This window comes from Pseudophryne corroboree, chromosome 4, assembly GCF_028390025.1.
Source record: "Pseudophryne corroboree isolate aPseCor3 chromosome 4, aPseCor3.hap2, whole genome shotgun sequence".
Taxonomy (NCBI): domain Eukaryota; kingdom Metazoa; phylum Chordata; class Amphibia; order Anura; family Myobatrachidae; genus Pseudophryne; species Pseudophryne corroboree.
The window spans coordinates 204,009,740-204,029,249 of NC_086447.1; the positions used below are offsets into that span (position 1 = coordinate 204,009,740).

Consider the following 19,510-nt stretch of genomic DNA (forward strand, 5'->3'; position numbering starts at 1 on the left):
CATGGCTGTTGAGCGTCGGATCCTAGCCCGAAAGGGTATTCCCAAGGAAGTCATCCCCACTCTTATTCAGGCCAGGAAAGGAGTAACGTCTAAACATTACCACCATATTTGGAGAAAATATGTGTCTTGGTGTGAATCCAAGAAGGCTCCTACGGAAGAGTTTGAGTTGGGACGTTTTCTCCATTTTCTGCAGGCTGGTGTGGATGCGGGCCTTAGATTGGGGTCAATCAAGGTCCAGATTTCGGACTTATCAGTTTTCTTTCAAAAACAATTGGCCTCCTTTCCAGAAGTTCAAACGTTCGTGAAAGAGGTTCTGCACATCCAGCCTCCATTTGTGCCTCCAGTGGCACCATGGGACCTTAATGTGGTGTTGCAGATCCTTCAATCGGGTTGGTTTGAGCCTCTACAAGAGATAGAGTTGAAGTTTCTCACTTGGAAAGTGGTGATGCTTTTGGCGTTGGCATCCGCAAGGCAGATGTCTGAATTGGGGGCCTTGTCCCACAAGAGCCCTTACCTGATCTTCCATGAAGATAGGGCAGAGTTGAGAACTCGTCAACATTTTCTTCCAAAGGTGGTTTCCTCTTTCCACATAAACCAACCTATTGTGGTGCCAAAAAAGCAACCTCAAACTTTAGAAAGCGCTAAGCTCTTGTGTGTGTCAGCTGTGCAGCTCCTTAAAAATACACCTCCTCTCAATTGTGCACTGCTGCTTTCAATAGTGGGTTTGTTGAGTCCCAATAGTTTAAATATAAATCAAAGAAAAAAGTTGAAAGCGCTGTCCACAATAAAAGAGTTTTTTATTTGATTAAAAATTATAAAATCACTATTCACATATATCCTTATCAATACTGATCTAAAGGTTTAGACATTGAAACATATTATAAACCATAGCTGTTTTCCAGTGGTACCTATTAGTGAAACAGTTTAAACACAGTGGGTAACTTGCATTAAATTGACACACTCTGCATCTAATTAAACAATTGTGTTAGATGTCATATACTAATCCCCTCAGTGTTTATTCCTTTTTGATGGTTCACTCCTTTGAGCAGCCTCCTATAAACGTAATTGGAAGGGTTAAATGTTAACAGTCCCAGACATATCCGGAGAGATATGTTCACCACAAATCTAAATTATATATCTCCTCCCAGCGGGAGTATATGTATATAGTATATGACATCTAACACAATTGTTTAATTAGATGCAGAGTGTGTCAATTTAATGCAAGTTACCCACTGTGTTTAAACTGTTTCACTAATAGGTACCACTGGAAAACAGCTATGGTTTATAATATGTTTCAATGTCTAAACCTTTAGATCAGTATTGATAAGGATATATGTGAATAGTGATTTTATAATTTTTAATCAAATAAAAAACTCTTTTATTGTGGACAGCGCTTTCAACTTTTTTCTTTGATTTATATTGTGGTGCCAGTTGCTACTGACACGTTCGCTGAGTCAAAGTCTCTAGATGTGGTTAGAGCTTTGAAAAATAAGAATTTACTTACCGATAATTCTATTTCTCGTAGTCCGTAGTGGATGCTGGGGACTCCGTAAGGACCATGGGGGGAACAGCGGCTCCGCAGGAGACTGGGCACAAAAGTAAAGCTTTAGAACTACCTGGTGTGCACTGGCTCCTCCCCCCATGACCCCCCTCCAAGCCTCAGTCAGGATACTGTGCCCGGACGAGCGTACACAATAAGGAAGGATTTTGAATCCCGGGTAAGACTCATACCAGCCACACCAATCACACCATATAACTTGTGATCTAAACCCAGTTAACAGCATGATAACAGAGGAGCCTCTAGAAAAGATGGCTCACTACATCAATAACCCGATTTTTTGGTAACAACAACTATGTACCAGTATTGCAGACAATCCGCACTTGGGATGGGCGCCCAGCATCCACTACGGACTACGAGAAATAGAATTATCGGTAAGTAAATTCTTATTTTCTCTAACGTCCTAAGTGGATGCTGGGGACTCCGTAAGGACCATGGGGATTATACCAAAGCTCCCAAACAAGCGGGAGAGTGCGGATGACTCTGCAGCACCAAATGAGAGAACTCCAGGTCCTCCTCAGCCAGGGTATCAAATTTGTAGAATTTTACAAACGTATTTGCTCCTGACCAAGTAGCTGCTCGGCAAAGTTGTAAAGCCGAGACCCCTCGGGCAGCCGCCCAAGATGAGCCCACCTTCCTTGTGGAATGGGCTTTTACAGATTTTGGCTGTGGCAGGCCTGCCACAGAATGTGCAAGCTGAATTGTACTACAAATCCAACGAGCAATAGTCTGCTTAGAAGCAGGAGCACCCAGCTTGTTGGGGGCATACAGAATAAACAACGAGTCAGATTTTCTGACTCCAGCCGTCCTGGAAACCTATATTTCCAGGGCTCTGACAACGTCTAGCAACTTGGAGTCCTCCAAGTCCCTAGTAGCCGCAGGCACCACAATAGGTTTATTCAGGTGAAACGCTGAAAACCACCTTAGGGAGAAACTGAGGACAAGTCCTCAATTCCGCCCTGTCCGAATGGAAAATCAGATGAGGGCTTTTACAGGATAAAGCCGCCAATTCTGACACGCACCTGGCCCAGGCCAGGGCCAACAGCATGACCACTTTCCATGTGAGATATTTTAACCCCACATATTTAAGTGGTTCAAACCAATGGGACTTTTGGAACCCAAAAACTACATTTAGATCCCAAGGTGCCACTGGAGGCACAAAAGGAGGCTGTATATACAGTACCCCTTTCACAAACGTCTGAACTTCAGGGACTGAAGCTAGTTCTTTTTGGAAGAAAATTGACAGGGCCGAAATTTGAACCTTAATGGACCCCCATTTCAGGCCCATAGACACTCCTGTTTGCAGGAAATGTAGGAATCGACCTAGTTGAAAAATTCCTCCGTCGGGGCCTTACTGGCCTCGCACCACGCAACATATTTTCGCCAAATGCGGTGATAATGTTTTGCGGTTATATCTTTCCTGGCTTTGATCAGGATAGGAATGACTTCATCCGGAATGCCTTTCTCCTTCAGAATCCGGCGTTCAACCGCCATGCCGTCAAACGCAGCCGCGGTAAGTCTTGGAACAGACAGGGTCCTTGCTGGAGCAGGTCCCTTCTTAGAGGTAGAGGCCACGGATCCTCCGTGAGCATCTCTTGAAGTTCCGGTTACCAAGTCCTTCTTGGCCAATCCGGAGCCACGAATATAGTGCTTACTCCTCTCCATCTTATAATTCTCAGTACCTTGGGTATGAGAGGCAGAGGAGGGAACACATACACTGACTGGTACACCCACTGTGTTACCAGAGCGTCCACAGCTATTGCCTGAGGGTCCCTTGACCTGGCGCAATACTTGTCGAGTTTTATAAACATGTGGAAGACTTCTGGGTGAAGTCCCCACTCTCCCGGGTGGAGGTCGTGTCTGCTGAGGAAGTCTGCTTCCCAGTTGTCCACTCCCGGAATGAATACTGCTGACCGTGCTATCACATGATTTTCCGCCTAGCGAAGAATCCTTGCAGCTTCTGCCATTGCCCCCCTGCTTCTTGTGTCACCCTGTCTGTTTACGTGGGTGACTGCCGTGATGTTGTCCGAATGGATCAACTCCGGGTGACCTTGAAGCAGAGGTCTTGCTGAGCTTAGAGCATTGTAAATGGCCCTTAGCTTCAGGATATTTATGTGAAGTGATGTCTCCAGGCTTGACCATAAGCTCTGGAAATTCCTTCCCTGTGTGACTGCTCCCCAGCCTCGCAGGCTGGCATCCGTGGTCACCAGGACCCAGTCCTGAATGTGCGGCCCTCTAGAAGATGAGCACTCTGCAACCACCACAGGAGAGACACCCTTGTGCTTGGTGACAGGGTTATCCGCTGATGCATCTGAAGATGCGACCCGGACCATTTGTCCAGCAGGTCCCACTGGAAAGTTCTCGCGTGGAATCTGCCGAATGGGATTGCTTCGTAGGAAGCCACCATTTTTCCCAGAACCATTTCATTGATGTACTGAGACTTGGCTCGGTTATAGGAGGTTCCCGACTAGCTCGGATAACTCCCTGACTTTCTCCTCCGGGAGAAACACCTTTTTCTGGACTGTGTCCAGGATCATCCCTAGGAACAGAAGACGAGTCGTCGGAATCAGCTGCGATTTTGGAATATTGAGAATCCAATCGTGCTGCCGCAACACTACCTGAGATAGTACTACACCGACCTCCAACTGTTCCCTGGATCTTACCCTTATCAGGGAATCGTCCAAGTAAGGGATAACTAAAATTCCCTTCCTTCGAAGGAGTATCATCATTTCGGCCATTACCTTGGTAAAGACCCGGGGTGCCGTGGACCATCCATACGGCAGCGTCTGAAACTGATAGTGACAGTTCTGTACCATAAACCTGAGGTACCCTTGGTGAGAAGGGTAAATTGGGACATGAAGGTAAGCATCCTTGATGTCCCGAGACATCATGTAGTCCCCTTCTTCCAGGTTCGCAATCACTGCTCTGAGTGACTCAATCTTGAATTTTAACCTCCGTATGTAAGTGTTCAAGATTTTAGATTTAGAATCGGTCTCACCGAGCCGTCCGGCTTCGGTACCACAACAGTGTGGAATAATACCCCGTTCCCTGTTGCAGGAGGGGTACCTTGATTATCACCTGCTGGGAATACAGCTTGTGAATGGCTTCCAAAACTGCCTCCCTGTCAGAAGGAGACATCGGTAAAGCCGACTTTAGGAAACGGCGAGGGGGAGACGTCTCGAATTCCAATTTGTACCCCTGAGATATCACCTGAAGGATCCAGGGGTCTACTTGCGAGTGAGCCCACTGCGCACTGAAATTCATTGAGACGGGCCCCCACCGTGCCTGATTCTGCTTGTAAAGCCCCAGCGTCATACTGAGGGCTTGGCAGAGGCGGGAGAGGGCTTCTGTTCCTGGGAACTGGCTGATTTCTGCAGCCTTTTTCCTCTCCCTCTGTCATGGGGCAGAAATGAGGAACCTTTTGCCCGCTTGCCCACGAAAAGACTGCGCCTGATAATACGGCGTCTTCTTATGTTGAGAGGCGACCTGGGGTACAAACGTGGATTTCCCAGCTGTTGCCGTGGCCACCAGGTCTGAAAGACCGACCCCAAATAACTCCTCCCCTTAATAAGGCAATACTTCCAAATGCCGTTTGGAATCCGCATCACCTGACCACTGTCGTGTCCATAACCCTCTACTGGCAGAAATGGACAACGCACTTAGACTTGATGCCAGTCGGCAAATATTCCGCTGTGCATCACGCATATATAGAAATGCATCTTTTAAATGCTCTATAGGCAATAATATACTGTCCCTATCTAGGGTATCAATATTTTCAGTCAGGGAATCCGACCACGCCAACCCAGCACTGCACATCCAGGCTGAGGCGATTGCTGGTCGCAGTATAACACCAGTATGTGTGTAAATACATTTTAGGATACCCTCCTGCTTTCTATCAGCAGGATCCTTAAGGGCGGCCATCTCAGGAGAGGGTAGAGCCCTTGTTCTTACAAGCGTGTGAGCGCTTTATCCACCCTAGGGGGTGTTTCCCAACGCACCCTAACCTCTGGCGGGAAAGGATATAATGCCAATAACATTTTAGAAATTATCAGTTGTTATCGGGGGAAACCCACGCATCATCACACACCTCATTTAATTTCTCAGATTCAGGAAAACTACAGGTAGTTTTTCCTCACCGAACATAATACCCCTTTTTGGTGGTACTCGTATTACAGGTTGAGTATCCCTTATCCAAAATGCTTGGGACCAGAGGTATTTTGGATATCGGATTTTTCCGTATTTTGGAATAATTGCATACCATAATGAGATATCATGGTGATGGGACCTAAATCTAAGCACAGAATGCATTTATGTTACATATACACCTTATACACACAGCATGAAGGTCATTTTAGCCAATATTTTTTGTAACTTTGTGCATTAAACAAAGTGTATCTACATTCACACAATTCATTTATGTTTCATATATACCTTATACACACAGCCAGAAGGTCATTTAATAGAATATTTTTAATAACTTTGTGTATTAAACAAAGTTTGTGCACATTGAGCCATCAAAAACAAAGGTTTCACTATCTCACTCTCAGTTAAAAAAGTCCGTATTTCGGAATATTCCATATTTCGGAATATTTGGATATGGGATACTCAACCTGTATCAGAAATGTGTAAAACATTTTTCATTGCCTCAATCATGTAACGTGTGGCCCTACTGGAAGTCACATTTGTCTCTTCACCGTCGACACTGGAGTCAGTATCCGTGTCGGCGTCTATATCTGCCATCTGAGGTAACGGGCGCTTTAGAGCCCCTGACGGCCTATGAGACGTCTGGACAGGCACAAGCTGAGTAGCCGGCTGTCTCATGTCAACCACTGTCTTTTATACAGAGCTGACACTGTCATGTAATTCCAACAGTTCATCCACTCAGGTGTCGACCCCCTAGGGGGTGACATCACTATTACAGGCAATCTGCTCCGTCTCCACATCATTTTTCTCCTCATACATGTCGACACAAACGTACCGACACACAGCACACACACAGGGAATGCTCTGATAGAGGACAGGACCCCACTAGCCCTTTGGGGAGACAGAGGGAGAGTTTGCCAGCACACACCAGAGCGCTATATATATACAGGGATAACCTTATATAAGTGTTTTTCCCCTTATAGCTGCTGTATTTTTAATACTGCGCGTAATTAGTGCCCCCCTCTCTTTTTTAACCCTTTCTGTAGTGTAGTGACTGCAGGGGAGACCCAGGGAGCTTCCCTCCAACGGAGCTGTGAGGGAAAATGGCGCCAGTGTGCTGAGGAGATAGGCTCCGCCCCCTTCTCGGCGGCCTTATCTCCCGTTTTTCTGTGTATTCTGGCAGGGGTTAAATTCATCCATATAGCCCAGGAGCTATATGTGATGCATTTTTTTTGCCATCCAAGGTGTTTTTATTGCGTCTCAGGGCGCCCCCCCCCAGCGCCCTGCACCCTCAGTGACCGGAGTGTGAAGTGTGCTGAGAGCAATGGCGCACAGCTGCAGTGCTGTGCGCTACCTTGTTGAAGACAGGACGTCTTCTGCCGCCGATTTTCCGGACCTCTTCTGTCTTCTGGCTCTGTAAGGGGGCCGGCGGCGCGGCTCTGGGACCTATCCATGGCTGGGCCTGTGATCGGTCCCTCTGGAGCTAATGTCCAGTAGCCTAAGAAGCCCAATCCACTCTGCACGCAGGTGAGTTCGCTTCTTCTCCCCTTAGTCCCTCGATGCAGTGAGCCTGTTGCCAGCAGGACTCACTGAACATAAAAAACCTAAAACTAAACTTTTCACTAAGCAGCTCAGGAGAGCCACCTAGTGTGCACCCTTCTCGTTCGGGCACAAAAATCTAACTGAGGCTTGGAGGGGGGTCATGGGGGGAGGAGCCAGTGCACACCAGGTAGTTCTAAAGCTTTACTTTTGTGCCCAGTCTCCTGCGGAGCCGCTGTTCCCCCCCATGGTCCTTACGGAGTCCCCAGCATCCACTTAGGACGTTAGAGAAATCTATGTTGCTAGAACAGCTCGTATACGGAAAACAGAGGCTCTGTTTGTCCTGTATGATCACAACAAGATTGGCTGTCCTGCTTACAAGCTGACTATTGCACGTTGGATTAGAAATACAATTCAGCAAGCTCATACTACGGCTGGATTGCCGTTACCGACGTCGGTAAAGGCCCACTCCACTAGGAAGGTGGGCTCATCCTGGACGGCTGCCCGGGGGGTCTCGGCATTACAACTTTGCCGAGCAGCTACTTGGTCAGGGTCAAACACATTTACTAAGTTCTACAAGTTTGACACCTTAGCCGATGAGGACCTCAAGTTTGGTCAATCGGTGCTGCAGGGTCATCCGCACTCTCTCGCCCGTACTGGAGATTTGGTATAGACCCCATGGTCTTGATGTCGTCCACAGCATCCTCTAGGATGTATGAGAAAATAGGATTTTGATAACCTACCGGTAAATCCTTTTCTCCTAGTCCGTAGAGGATGCTGGGCGCCCGTCCCAGTGCGTACTTTACCTGCAGTTTAGTTATTACAGTTACACAAGTTGTGTTATCTTGGTTTAAGCATGTTGCTGCAATTGGTTCATGCCTGTTGGCGTGTGTTATGTTGAATGCCATGTGTGCGGCATGGTTGAGGGTGTGAGTTGGTAGATATCTCACCACTAATTTAAGTAAATCTTTTCCTCGAAATGTCAGTCACCCTGGGCACAGTTCCTACAACTGAGGTCTGGAGGAGGGGCATAGAGGGAGGAGCCAGTTCAAACCCAATGAAAAGTCTTTAGAGTGCCCATGTCTCCTGCGGATCCCGTCTATACCCCATGGTCTTGATGTCATCCCCAGCATCCTCTACGGACTAGGAGAAAAGTATTTACCGGTAGGTTATCAAAATCCTATTTTTCACTTTCTGGAGAATCACCCATTAGGAGCTCCAGAAAACCTACAGAGAAAAATGTATAGCACGTTTTATAGGAAGACGCAGGTTTCTCCCTTGATAAAGGACTATATATAGTTTAAATAATAATAATGTTTTATGAGATTATTTGGTTAATTAAAACTTACGTTTAGTTAATGCTCTAATTAATCATGAAGTTGCTTTTATAGGCAGATTGCTGTTCCTTCTTTTTTATCCCCAGTGGAATTTTTCTTCCATTGTTGATAGATTTACCAGACCGTGGTGGCACATCCACCCACCTCTTGAACTTCAGGGTAATATCTTTTTACAATTTTTGCAAATTTCTTCTGTTTTGCCATAGTCTTACTGTTGTCTACGGCCATTTATCCCTCGCCCTTAGACCTTATTGCCCTAGGTACCGACTCACTCCTACGTTTTTCCAGGAGTATAGTCGACTGTACATGTTGGCTAAATGACCTGACCACATTAGTATTCAAATCTCTTGATTCAGTGTGTATTACAAGATCCTTTGCAGTCAAAGATGCCTACAAGTACAAATCATTTGAAATGTGTTTCCCACTCTTAATGGCCTCATTTACCATCAGTTAGAAATGCAAATAATCATCAATGAGCGATTATCAGCACACTGCAAATTCGTACACAACCGTAAACAAGGCAGTGCACACACATCATGTTTTGTTTTCATAATTGTACGTAGGTATCTGCGAATACAGTAGCAATCGCATTTAGCAATGATAAAAAGTAGTGGGTGTGTCATTGGCGTTGCAGTCACAATATATGCAAAAAATATTGCAGAAATTGCAAATGCATTAACAGAACAGGCTGAGTAGCTACACAGACTGTAGAAGTACTGATGGCAGCAGCAAAAGTTCTGATGGACAGGCTAATAATTGCAAAACCACAGGCAGCTGATAGTGTTCACAGTGATGCAGGGCAGAGGCGTCACTTACCTCCTGGACACCCGGTGCGGCAGCGAGGAAAAGGATGCGGAACTTGGCTTGAAAGGGGTGTAGCTTCACTTGAGGGGCGGGGCTTCACTCCCCTGCACCCGTTTTTGACATTTGAAGGTCCTGAAAAGGGGCCGTGCTTTGCAGGAAGGGGCGGGGCTTCGCGTCCCGACTGACACCCGTTTTTGTAGTCACTGGTGGGGTTTGAGAGGTGCGCGCTTCCTCCCGGGGAGTGCTGTGCCTGCAGTGCTGGCTCCTACACAGTGACAGGGGCCGAGTGCTGCACATAATGTAACAGTGCAGCAATTGGCTCCTGCCACTGAGCAGCAGCTGGCATTTTGGTGTCATCCCTCGGCGGACTGATGCAGGGAATGCTGTTTAATGTGCTGCATGTCTAATTAAATAAATTAGGGTTTTCCAATTTACAAAATAACACTTTTCTTTAGGTATGTATGTTATCATGTGTATGCTCATTTTAGAAGTGTTGTGCATAACTTTTTATTATTGTAAGCAACACTGTTGCTTTAACATTTTACATCTATGTATTGTGGTTACACCATGACCCTTAATGCCTGCCTAACATTATTCTGACAGAATAGAACAAGAAACAAACCATCCCAGTTTTGTGCTGACATCAATGTATAAGAGCTGCGTTTACTCTCGTCATTTTAATGAATGTCCGCAATATTGCATTTGTAGCTATGTATGCAATGGGAGTGGCCTAGATTTGCGATGGGGTTGTATAATTGCAGATAAGATTGTGGGTTTGGCTAGAGGTCTTCTCAGTTTTGTGATTGCAATCATAATCAGTGTGCATTCAGTCTGTGATCTGCAATCCATGCTGAATGAAGCCATGAGTTCCAATTGGCTGATATATAAATACTGCTTGAGTAAAATCATAGCCATTAATTGAAAACCATTTTTACTGGCAAAATAATCATTAAAACCAGCAAAATATAAACACTGAGTATGGTTGTGTGTTTTCTAATCTCTTGTATTTGTGATTGTGGTGTGCAATTGCATTATTATGTACTGTAGATATACTAGTCTTGGAGTGTCACACCAGTTTTATGTCAAATAAGTAGCTATAGCTCAGATAACACTACTGTATTTTTTGATTGACATATTTCCTCATTCTTCTCACATATAGGAAGCTGACTCTCTGGTGGCACAGCAAAATCTCCACTGCTAAGGCTGATAAGAAGAGTGATAAGAACACAGAGAAACCATGGGAAAGAGATTATAAATTAATCTGTTATGGAGGACTGTTTGATGAGTACCTAGAGATGGGTGAGAAACTGAAACATAGTCAAGTTGCTAAAAAGCACTTAGGCAGATTTACTAAGCAGTGATAACAGCGGAGAAGTGAGCCAGTGGAGAAGCTGCCCATGGCAACCAATCAGCACTGAAGTAACATCTATAATTTGCATACTATATAAGGATACAGAGCTGCTGATTGGTTGATGGGGAAATTTCTCCACCGGCTCACTTCTCTGTTATCACTGCTTAGTAAATGTACCCCAGGGATGTAGTATTCTGCGGTATGGGGTTTAGTTGTATCTGCTCTTATTATGTGCTGCTTCTCCTCATTCTATTATTCTGGTCTGTCCCTACAGTGCAGGTAATATACAATATCCCTGCTGCTACCAATCTGGTTGCCTGCATGCTTATACTGGCTATATTATCTGCCAGGTGCTGTCCTGTTCTGGAACCACCGAGTTATAGCTTGTGTGTTAGTTTAGTGTCCTGTCCATTAATAATCCTAGGCAATGCCATGGGGTGATAAACACTTACTACAGTGGGGGCATCTGAGTAAATGAGAACCGCTTTATGGGAAATGTGGCTTGCTATAGGTGAAGACCTCGAGAAGCTGTACTAAAGGTCTTGTTACCCCTGTACTGGTATTGCCCTAACTCTATGCAGCATTCGTTCTCATGCTCACAGGACCTGATAACAAATAGGGCATCAAAAAATAATCCTAGGTCTACACCAGAGAATATATACCTAGTCTTCTCCACTCAGATAACTGACTAATATAAGGCCTAATTCAGACCTGATCGTAGCAGTAACTTTGTTAGCAGATGGGCAAAACCATGTGCACTGCAGGGGGGGCAGATATAACATGTGCAGAGAGAGTTAGATTTGGGTGGGTTATTTTGTTTCTGTGCAGGGTAAATACTGGCTTCTTTAATTTTACACTGCAATTTAGATTTCAGTTTTAACTTTTAACACACCCCACCCAAATCTGCCCCCCTCTGCAGTGCACATGGTTTTGCTCATTTGCTAACAAAGAGGGTCATTCCGAGTTGATCGTTCGCTAGCTATTTTTTGCAGTGCTGCAAACAGATAGTCGCCGCCTATAGGGGAGTATATTTTTGCTATGCAAGCGTGCGATTGCATGTGCAGCCGAGCACTACAAAAAAGTTTTGTGCAGCTTCTGAGTAGCTCAGAGCTTACTCAGCTGCTGCAATCACTTCAGCCTGTCCGGTACCAGAATTGACGTCAGACACCCGCCCTGCAAACGCTTGGACACGCCTGCGTTTTTCCAAACACTCCCAGAAAACGGTCAGTTGACACCCATAAACGCCTTCTTCCTGTCAATCTCTTCGTTAAACCCATCGCTCAGCGACGATCCACTTTGTACCCGTACGACACGCCTGCGCATTGCGGTGCATACGCATGCACAGTTCTGACCTGATCGCAGCGCAGCGAAAAATCCTAGCGTGCGATCAGGTCGGACTGATCCCCAAAGTTGCTGCTACGATCAACTCTGAATTAGGCCCAGACTTATAGAATCAGGCAAGGACACTGTATATCTCTAAAATGAGTACAATGTGGTGGAAAGATTTTGCATATTGGTGTAAATTAAGTTTCTCTAACGTCCTAGTGGATGCTGGGAACTCCGTAAGGACCATGGGGAATAGACGGGCTCCGCAGGAGACATGGGCACTTTAAGAAAGAATTTAGATTCTGGTGTGCTCTGGCTCCTCCCTCTATGTCCCTCCTCCAGACCTCAGTTTGAATCTGTGCCCGGACGAGCTGGGTGCTGTTCAGTGAGCTCTCCTGAGCTTGCTGTAAGAAAGTATTTTGTTAGGTTTTTTATTTTCAGGGAGCTCTGCTGGCAACAGACTCCCTGCATCGTGGGACAGATGGGGAGAGAAGCAGCCCTACTCTTTGAAGCTAGGTCCTGCTTCTGAGGCTACTGGACACCATTAGCTCCAGAGGGATCGTACACAGGATCTCACCCTCGTCGTCCGATCCCAGAGCCGCGCCGCCGCCCCCCTCGCAGAGCCGGAAGACAGAAGCCGGGTGAGTATGAGAAGCAAGAAGACTTCGAATTCGGCGGCAGAAGACTCCGTTCTTCACATGAGGTAACGCACAGCACTGCAGCTGTGCGCCATTGCTCCAAACACACCTCACATACTCCGGTCACTGTAAAGGTGCAGGGCGCAGGGGGGGGCGCCCTGGGCAGCATATGGACCTCTGTTGGCAAAAGTACTCATATATACAGTTGGGCACTGTATATCTGTATGAGCCCCCGCCACAAAGAGATGTATTTTAGCGGGACAGAAGCCCGCCGTCGAGGGGGCGGGGATTCTCCCTCAGCACTCACCAGCGCCATTTTTTCTCCACAGCTCCGCTGAGAAGAAGCTCCCCAGGCTCTTCCCTGCAGTTCACGGTAGAAAAGGGTAAAAAGAGAGGGGGGGCACATAATTAGGCGCTAAAAACACAATATACAGCAGCTACTGGGTTAACATTAAGTTACTGTGTTATTCCTGGGTTATATAGCGCTGGGGTGTGTGCTGGCATACTCTCTCTCTGTCTCACCAAAGGGCCTTGTGGGGGAACTGTCTTCAAAAAGGGCATTCCCTGTGTGTGTGGTGTGTCGGTACGCTTGTGTCGACATGTCTGATGAGGAAGGCTATGTGGAAGCAGAGCGGGAGCAAATGAATGTGGTGTCTCTGCCGACGGCACCGACACCTGATTGGATGGATATGTGGAAGGTTTTAAATGAGAATGTTAATTCCTTACATAAAAGGTTAGAAAAAGCTGAAGCCTTTAGGACAGTCAGGGTCCCAACCCATGCCTGATCCTATGTGGCAGAGGCCGACAGGGTCTCAGAAGCGCCCACTATCCCAAATTATTGACATGGATACCGACATGGATTCTGACTCCAGTGTCGATTACGATGATGCAAAGTTACAGCCAAGATTGGCTAAATCCATCCGTTATATGATTATAGCTATTAAGGATGTGTTGCACATCACAGAGGAAACCCCAGTCCCTGACAGGAGGGTTCATATGTATGCGGAAAAGAAGCCGCAGGTAACTTTTCCCCCCTCGCACGAGCTCAATGAGTTATGTGAAAAGGCTTGGGAATCTCCAGATAAAAAACTGCAGATTTCCAAAAGGATTCTTATGGCGTATCCTTTCCCGCCAACGGACAGGTTACGCTGGGAATCCTCCCCTAGGGTGGACAAAGCTTTGACACGCTTATCCAAGAAGGTGGCCCTGCCGTCACAGGATACGGCTACCCTCAAAGATGCTGCGGATAGAAAACAGGAGGGTACCCTGAAGTCTATTTATACACATTCAGGTACCTTACTGAGGCCGGCAATCGCGTCGGCCTGGGTGTGTAGTGCTGTAGCAGCATGGACGGATACCTTATCTGAGGAACTTGATACCTTAGACAAGGATACTATATTAATGACCCTGGGGCATATTAAAGGCGCTGTCCTTTATATGAGAGATGCTCAAAGAGACATTAGCCTACTAGGTTCTAGAATAAATGCTATGTCGATTTCTGCCAGAAGGGTCCTGTGGACTCGGCAATGGACAGGTGATGCCGACTCAAAAAGGCACATGGAGGTTTTACCTTACAAGGGTGAGGACTTGTTTGGGGAGGGTCTCTCGGACCTGGTCTCCACAGCTACGGCTGGAAAGTCAAATTTTTTGCCATATGTTTCCTCACAGCCTAAGAAAGCACCGTATTACCAAATGCAGTCCTTTCGATCACAGAAAAACAAGAAAGTCCGAGGTGCGTCCTTTCTTGCCAGGGGCAGGGGCAGAGGAAAGAAGCTGCACAACACAGCTAGTTCCCAGGAACAGAAGTCCTCCCCGGCTTCCACTAAATCCACCGCATGACACTGGGGCTCCACAGGCGGAGCTAGGCCCGGTGGGGGCGCATCTCCGAAATTTCAGCCACAAGTGGGTTCACTACCAGTTGGATCCCTGGGCAATAGATATTGTGTCTCAGGGATACAAGCTGGAATTCGAGGAGATGCCCCCTCACCGATACCTCAAATCGGCCCTGCCAGCTTCCCCCTTAGAGAGAGAAATAGTGTTAACTGCAATTCACAAATTGTATCTTCAACAGGTGGTGGTCAAGGTTCCCCTCCTTCAACAAGGAAAGGGTTATTATTCGACCATGTTTGTAGTACCGAAACCGGACGGTTCGGTCAGACCCATATTGAATTTAAAATCCCTGAACATGTACCTGAAAAGGTTCCGGTTCAAGATGGAACCGCTGAGAGCGGTCATTGCTAGCCTGGAAGGGGGGGATTTTATGGTGTCTCTGGACATAAAGGATGCATACCTTCATGTCCCCATTTATCCACCTCATCAGGCGTACCTCAGATTTGTGGTAATTTCAGACGTTGCCGTTTGGTCTCTCCATGGCTCCGAGAATATTTACCAAGGTAATGGCGGAAATGATGGTACTCCTGCGGAAGCAAGGGGTCACAATTATCCCATACTTGGACGATCTCCTCATAAAAGCGAGGTCAAGAGAGCAGTTGCTGATCAGCGTAGCACGTTCTCTGGAAGTGTTACGGCAACACGGCTGGATTCTAAATATTCCAAAGTCGCAGTTGGTTCCTACGACTCGTCTGCCTTTCCTGGGCATGATTCTGGACACAGACCAGAAGAGGGTTTATCTCCCGATAGAAAAGTTCAGGAACTCATGACACTGGTCAGGGACCTATTAAAACCAAAACAGATGTCGGTGCATCACTGCACTCGAGTCCTGGGAAAGATGGTGGCATCATTCGAGGCCATTCCCTTTGGCAGGTTCCATGCGAGGACCTTTCAATGGGACTTACTGGACAAATGGTCCAGATCACATCTTCAGATGCATCGGTTAATCACCCTATCCCCCAGGGCCAGGGTGTCTCTCCTGTGGTGGCTGCAGAGTGCTCACCTTCTCGAGGGCCGCAGATTCGGCATTCAGGACTGGGTCCTGGTGACCACGGATGCAAGCCTCCGAGGGTGGGGAGCAGTCACACAGGGAAGAAATTTCCAAGGGCTGTGGTCAAGTCAGGAGACTTGCCTTCACATCAACGTCCTGGAACTAAGGGCAATTTACAACGCCCTACGTCAAGCAGAGACCCTGCTTCGCGGTCAACCGGTTCTGATTCAGTCAGACAACATCACCGCTGTGGCTCATGTAAACCGACAGGGCGGCACAAGGAGCAGGGTGGCGATGGCGGAAGCCACCAGAATTCTTCGCTGGGCGGAGAATCACGTAAGCGCACTGTCAGCAGTGTTCATCCCGGGGGTAGACAACTGGGAAGCAGACTTCCTCAGCAGGCACGACCTCCACCCGGGGGAGTGGGGACTTCATCAAGAAGTCTTCGCACAGATTGCAAGTCGGTGGGAACTGCCACAGGTGGACATGATGGCATCCCGCCTCAACAAGAAACTACAGAGGTATTGCGCCAGGTCAAGAGACCCTCAGGCGATAGCTGTAGACGCCCTGGTGACACCGTGGGTGTTCCAATCGGTCTATGTATTTCCTCCTCTTCCTCTCATACCCAAGGTGTTGGGAATCATAAGAAAAAGAGGAGTGAGAACAATACTCATTGTTCCGGATTGGCCAAGAAGGACTTGGTATCCAGATCTGCAAGACATGCTCACAGAGGACCCATGGCCTCTTCCTCTAAGACAGGACTTGTTGCAACAAGGGCCCTGTCTGTTCCAAGACTTACCGCGGCTGCGTTTGACGGCATGGCGGTTGAACGCCGGATCCTAGCGGAAAAAGGCATTCCGGATGAGGTCATTCCTACGCTGATAAAGGCTAGGAAGGACGTGACAGCTCAACATTATCACTGTATATGGCGAAAATATGTTGCTTGGTGTGAGGCCAGGAATGCCCCTACGGAGGAATTCCAGCTGGGCCGTTTCCTTCACTTCCTACAGTCAGGAGTGACTTTGGGCCTAAAATTGGGTTCCATTAAGGTCCAGATTTCGGCCCTATCCATTTTCTTTCAAAAAGAGCTGGCTTCTCTACCTGAAGTTCAGACGTTTGTGAAGGGAGTGCTGCATATTCAGCCCCCTTTTGTGCCCCCAGTGGCACCTTGGGATCTTAACGTGGTGTTGAGTTTCCTGAAATCCCACTGGTTTGAACCACTCAAAACGGTGGAATTGAAATATCTCACGTGGAAGGTGGTCATGCTTCTAGCCTTGGCTTCGGCTAGGCGTGTGTCAGAATTAGCGGCTTTGTCACATAAAAGCCGCTATCTGGTTTTCCATGCGGATAGAGTCCACAATTTCTGCCAAAATTGGTTTCATCTTTTCATATAAACCAACCTATTGTGGTGCCTGTGGCTACTACTGACTTGGAGGATTCCGAGTTGCTTGATGTGGTCAGGGGTTTGAAGGTTTATGTAGCCAGAACGGCTAGAGTCAGGAAAACAGACTCTTTGTTTATCCTGTATGCTTCCAACAAGCTTGGTGCGCCTGCTTCAAAGCAAACTATTGCTCGCTGGATCTGTAACACGATTCAGCAGGCTCATTCTGCGGCTGGATTGCCGCTGCCAAAATCAGTTAAAGCCCATTCCACTAGGAAGGTGGGCTCTTCTTGGGCGGCTGCCCGAGGGGTCTCGGCATTACAGCTGTGCCGAGCGGCTACTTGGTCAGGTTCAAACACTTTTGCAAAGTTCTACAAGTTTGATACCCTGGCTGAGGAGGACCTTGTGTTTGCTCATTCGGTGCTGCAGAGTCATCCGCACTCTCCCGCACGTTTGGGAGCTTTGGTATAATCCCCATGGTCCTTACGGAGTCCCCAGCATCCACTAGTACGTTAGAGAAAATAAGATTTTACTTACCGGTAAATCTATTTCTCGTAGTCCGTAGTGGATGCTGGGCGCCCGTCCTAAGTGCGGACTTCTTCTGCAATACTTGTATATAGTTATTGCTGCAATAAGGGCTATGTTATTGTTGCATCAGGGTTGAACTGATGCTCTGTTGTTGTTCATACTGTTGACTGGGTAAGTTTATCACAAGTTATACGATGTGATTGGTGTGGCTGGTATGAATCTTGCCCTGGATTACCAAAATCCTTTCCTGGTACTGTCAGCTCTTCCGGGGCACAGTTTCTCTAACTGAGGTCTGGAGGAGGGACATAGAGGGAGGAGCCAGAGCACACCAGAATCTAAATTCTTTCTTAAAGTGCCCATGTCTCCTGTGGAGCCCGTCTATTCCCCATGGTCCTTACGGAGTCCCCAGCATCCACTACGGACTACGAGAAATAGATTTACCGGTAAGTAAAATCTTATTATTTGCTCTTTTCGTTCCTCTTTTGGATGCAGTCCATTGCCATGCTCAGAAGGTTTATAAGATAAAACTATAATGGGTAGATTCTGAGTTGTAGGCTATGTCCAGTTATTTTTGTTTTACCACGCATACATTCCAATTGCACAGTGCATGGGTCCCGATTCTGTTCATACAGAGCAGCAGCTGCGCTTTTAGCCGCGTGCACAGAGAAGGGTATATAAAATGTATTGGGCTTTCATGGGCAGTGACTGACAGGTGGCTACTCATAAGAAGAGAGTTGCTTTGTCTTATGGGCATGTTATGGGAGTGTTGCTGCAGTTTTTGTACACAGACGTTTAATACTCAGATGGAGAATCTGCGCCTAGCATAGGCTGCTGCAAGTTTCCATGGTGTATTGGATGGTGGCGTCTAAGACGCACTAAGCATGGTAGCGGAGTCTGGAGACGCTCAAAGTGGGCGTCTCTGTCCTTGCAGATTCATCTATATTTGTGTGGATGTAGACCAGGATAGGACTTGCGTCAGTATTAGCATAAAGTTACAGTCCAGTCACCGGCAAAAGCCGCACACATGCACGCCACTGTGTCTGACTCAGAATCAGGCCCTAAATGTCTTCTAAATATAGTCTGATTATCAGGGGTTATCAAACATGGGGGGATATCCTATTAGCATGGTAATTAGCCCCAATGCTGGCGTTCTGATTCCCCAATGCTGGCACTTACAAAGGTATTATGCTTTGTGTGCCTCGATAAGCAGCCCTTCAGACCCACGATCACACGTGGCTCCGGGAACTTATCCTGCATTTCATGTGTTATCAGGCGTTTGCAGCAACATTTTTCAGATGAAGAAAACAGGCTGTAATAGGATAACCCGATACTCACCATCGGACTAAATTCAGGATATCAGCATGTTTTTTTTGTCTGAAAACATAATCAGGGCTAATAGGATATACCTAATAATCCTATAAAAAAATTAACAGAAGAAAGTGTTTTTTTCAGATTGATCGCCTGTAAAAAAAATGCTGTTTCTCCCGAAAACACACAGGGTCAGTGAAACCTGTGTGTTTTCGGTAGAAACAGCTCCATTTTCGCACGGAAATGGGACTGTTTCTGGGGATTTGGTTTCGCCTGCCTAAGGCAGGCGAAACGAAATCCCCAATGAGCAGGACAACCTGCAGCGTCCCATGGCCACTACAGCAGGCTGGGACAGCAGGCATCCGGAAGCTGTCCTCGGCGCGGTGACCCCCAGCAGAGAAGCCGGGGCATCGCTGTGACCGCATCTCCCCTCTCCTCCGCCCCTGGCAGCGGTCACATGACGGGTGAGCGGCTATTTGACCGTGGGAGGCGGAGGAGCAGCACTGCACCGGGCGCTGTCAGGAGTCAGCACCCGGTGCACCTTCAGGTAACCCCCGATAAGCCACCACTCGTGCTGGCTTATCGGGGGTAATAGGATAGCCCCCGGCGCGACAATTAGCCCCGGTAAATTACCAGGGCTAATTGGATATCCCCCTAAGACTGGAGTGAGAAACATATTTTGGTTCCCCTCAGCGATCGGTAGCTCATTAAAGTAA

At 47.2% G+C, this 19,510-nt stretch overlaps 1 protein-coding gene across 2 annotated transcripts in view; it reads left to right on the forward strand.

Annotated features, from left to right (window-relative positions):
* ANO7 (anoctamin 7) overlaps nt 1-19,510 on the forward strand; it is a 492,742-nt gene that overhangs the window by 439,422 nt on the left and 33,810 nt on the right. For both annotated transcript variants that reach the window (XM_063915810.1, XM_063915811.1), the window contains exon 20: nt 10,541-10,680. In XM_063915810.1, coding sequence (XP_063771880.1) covers nt 10,541-10,680 — 140 coding nt within the window. The remainder of the gene's footprint in view (nt 1-10,540; nt 10,681-19,510) is intronic.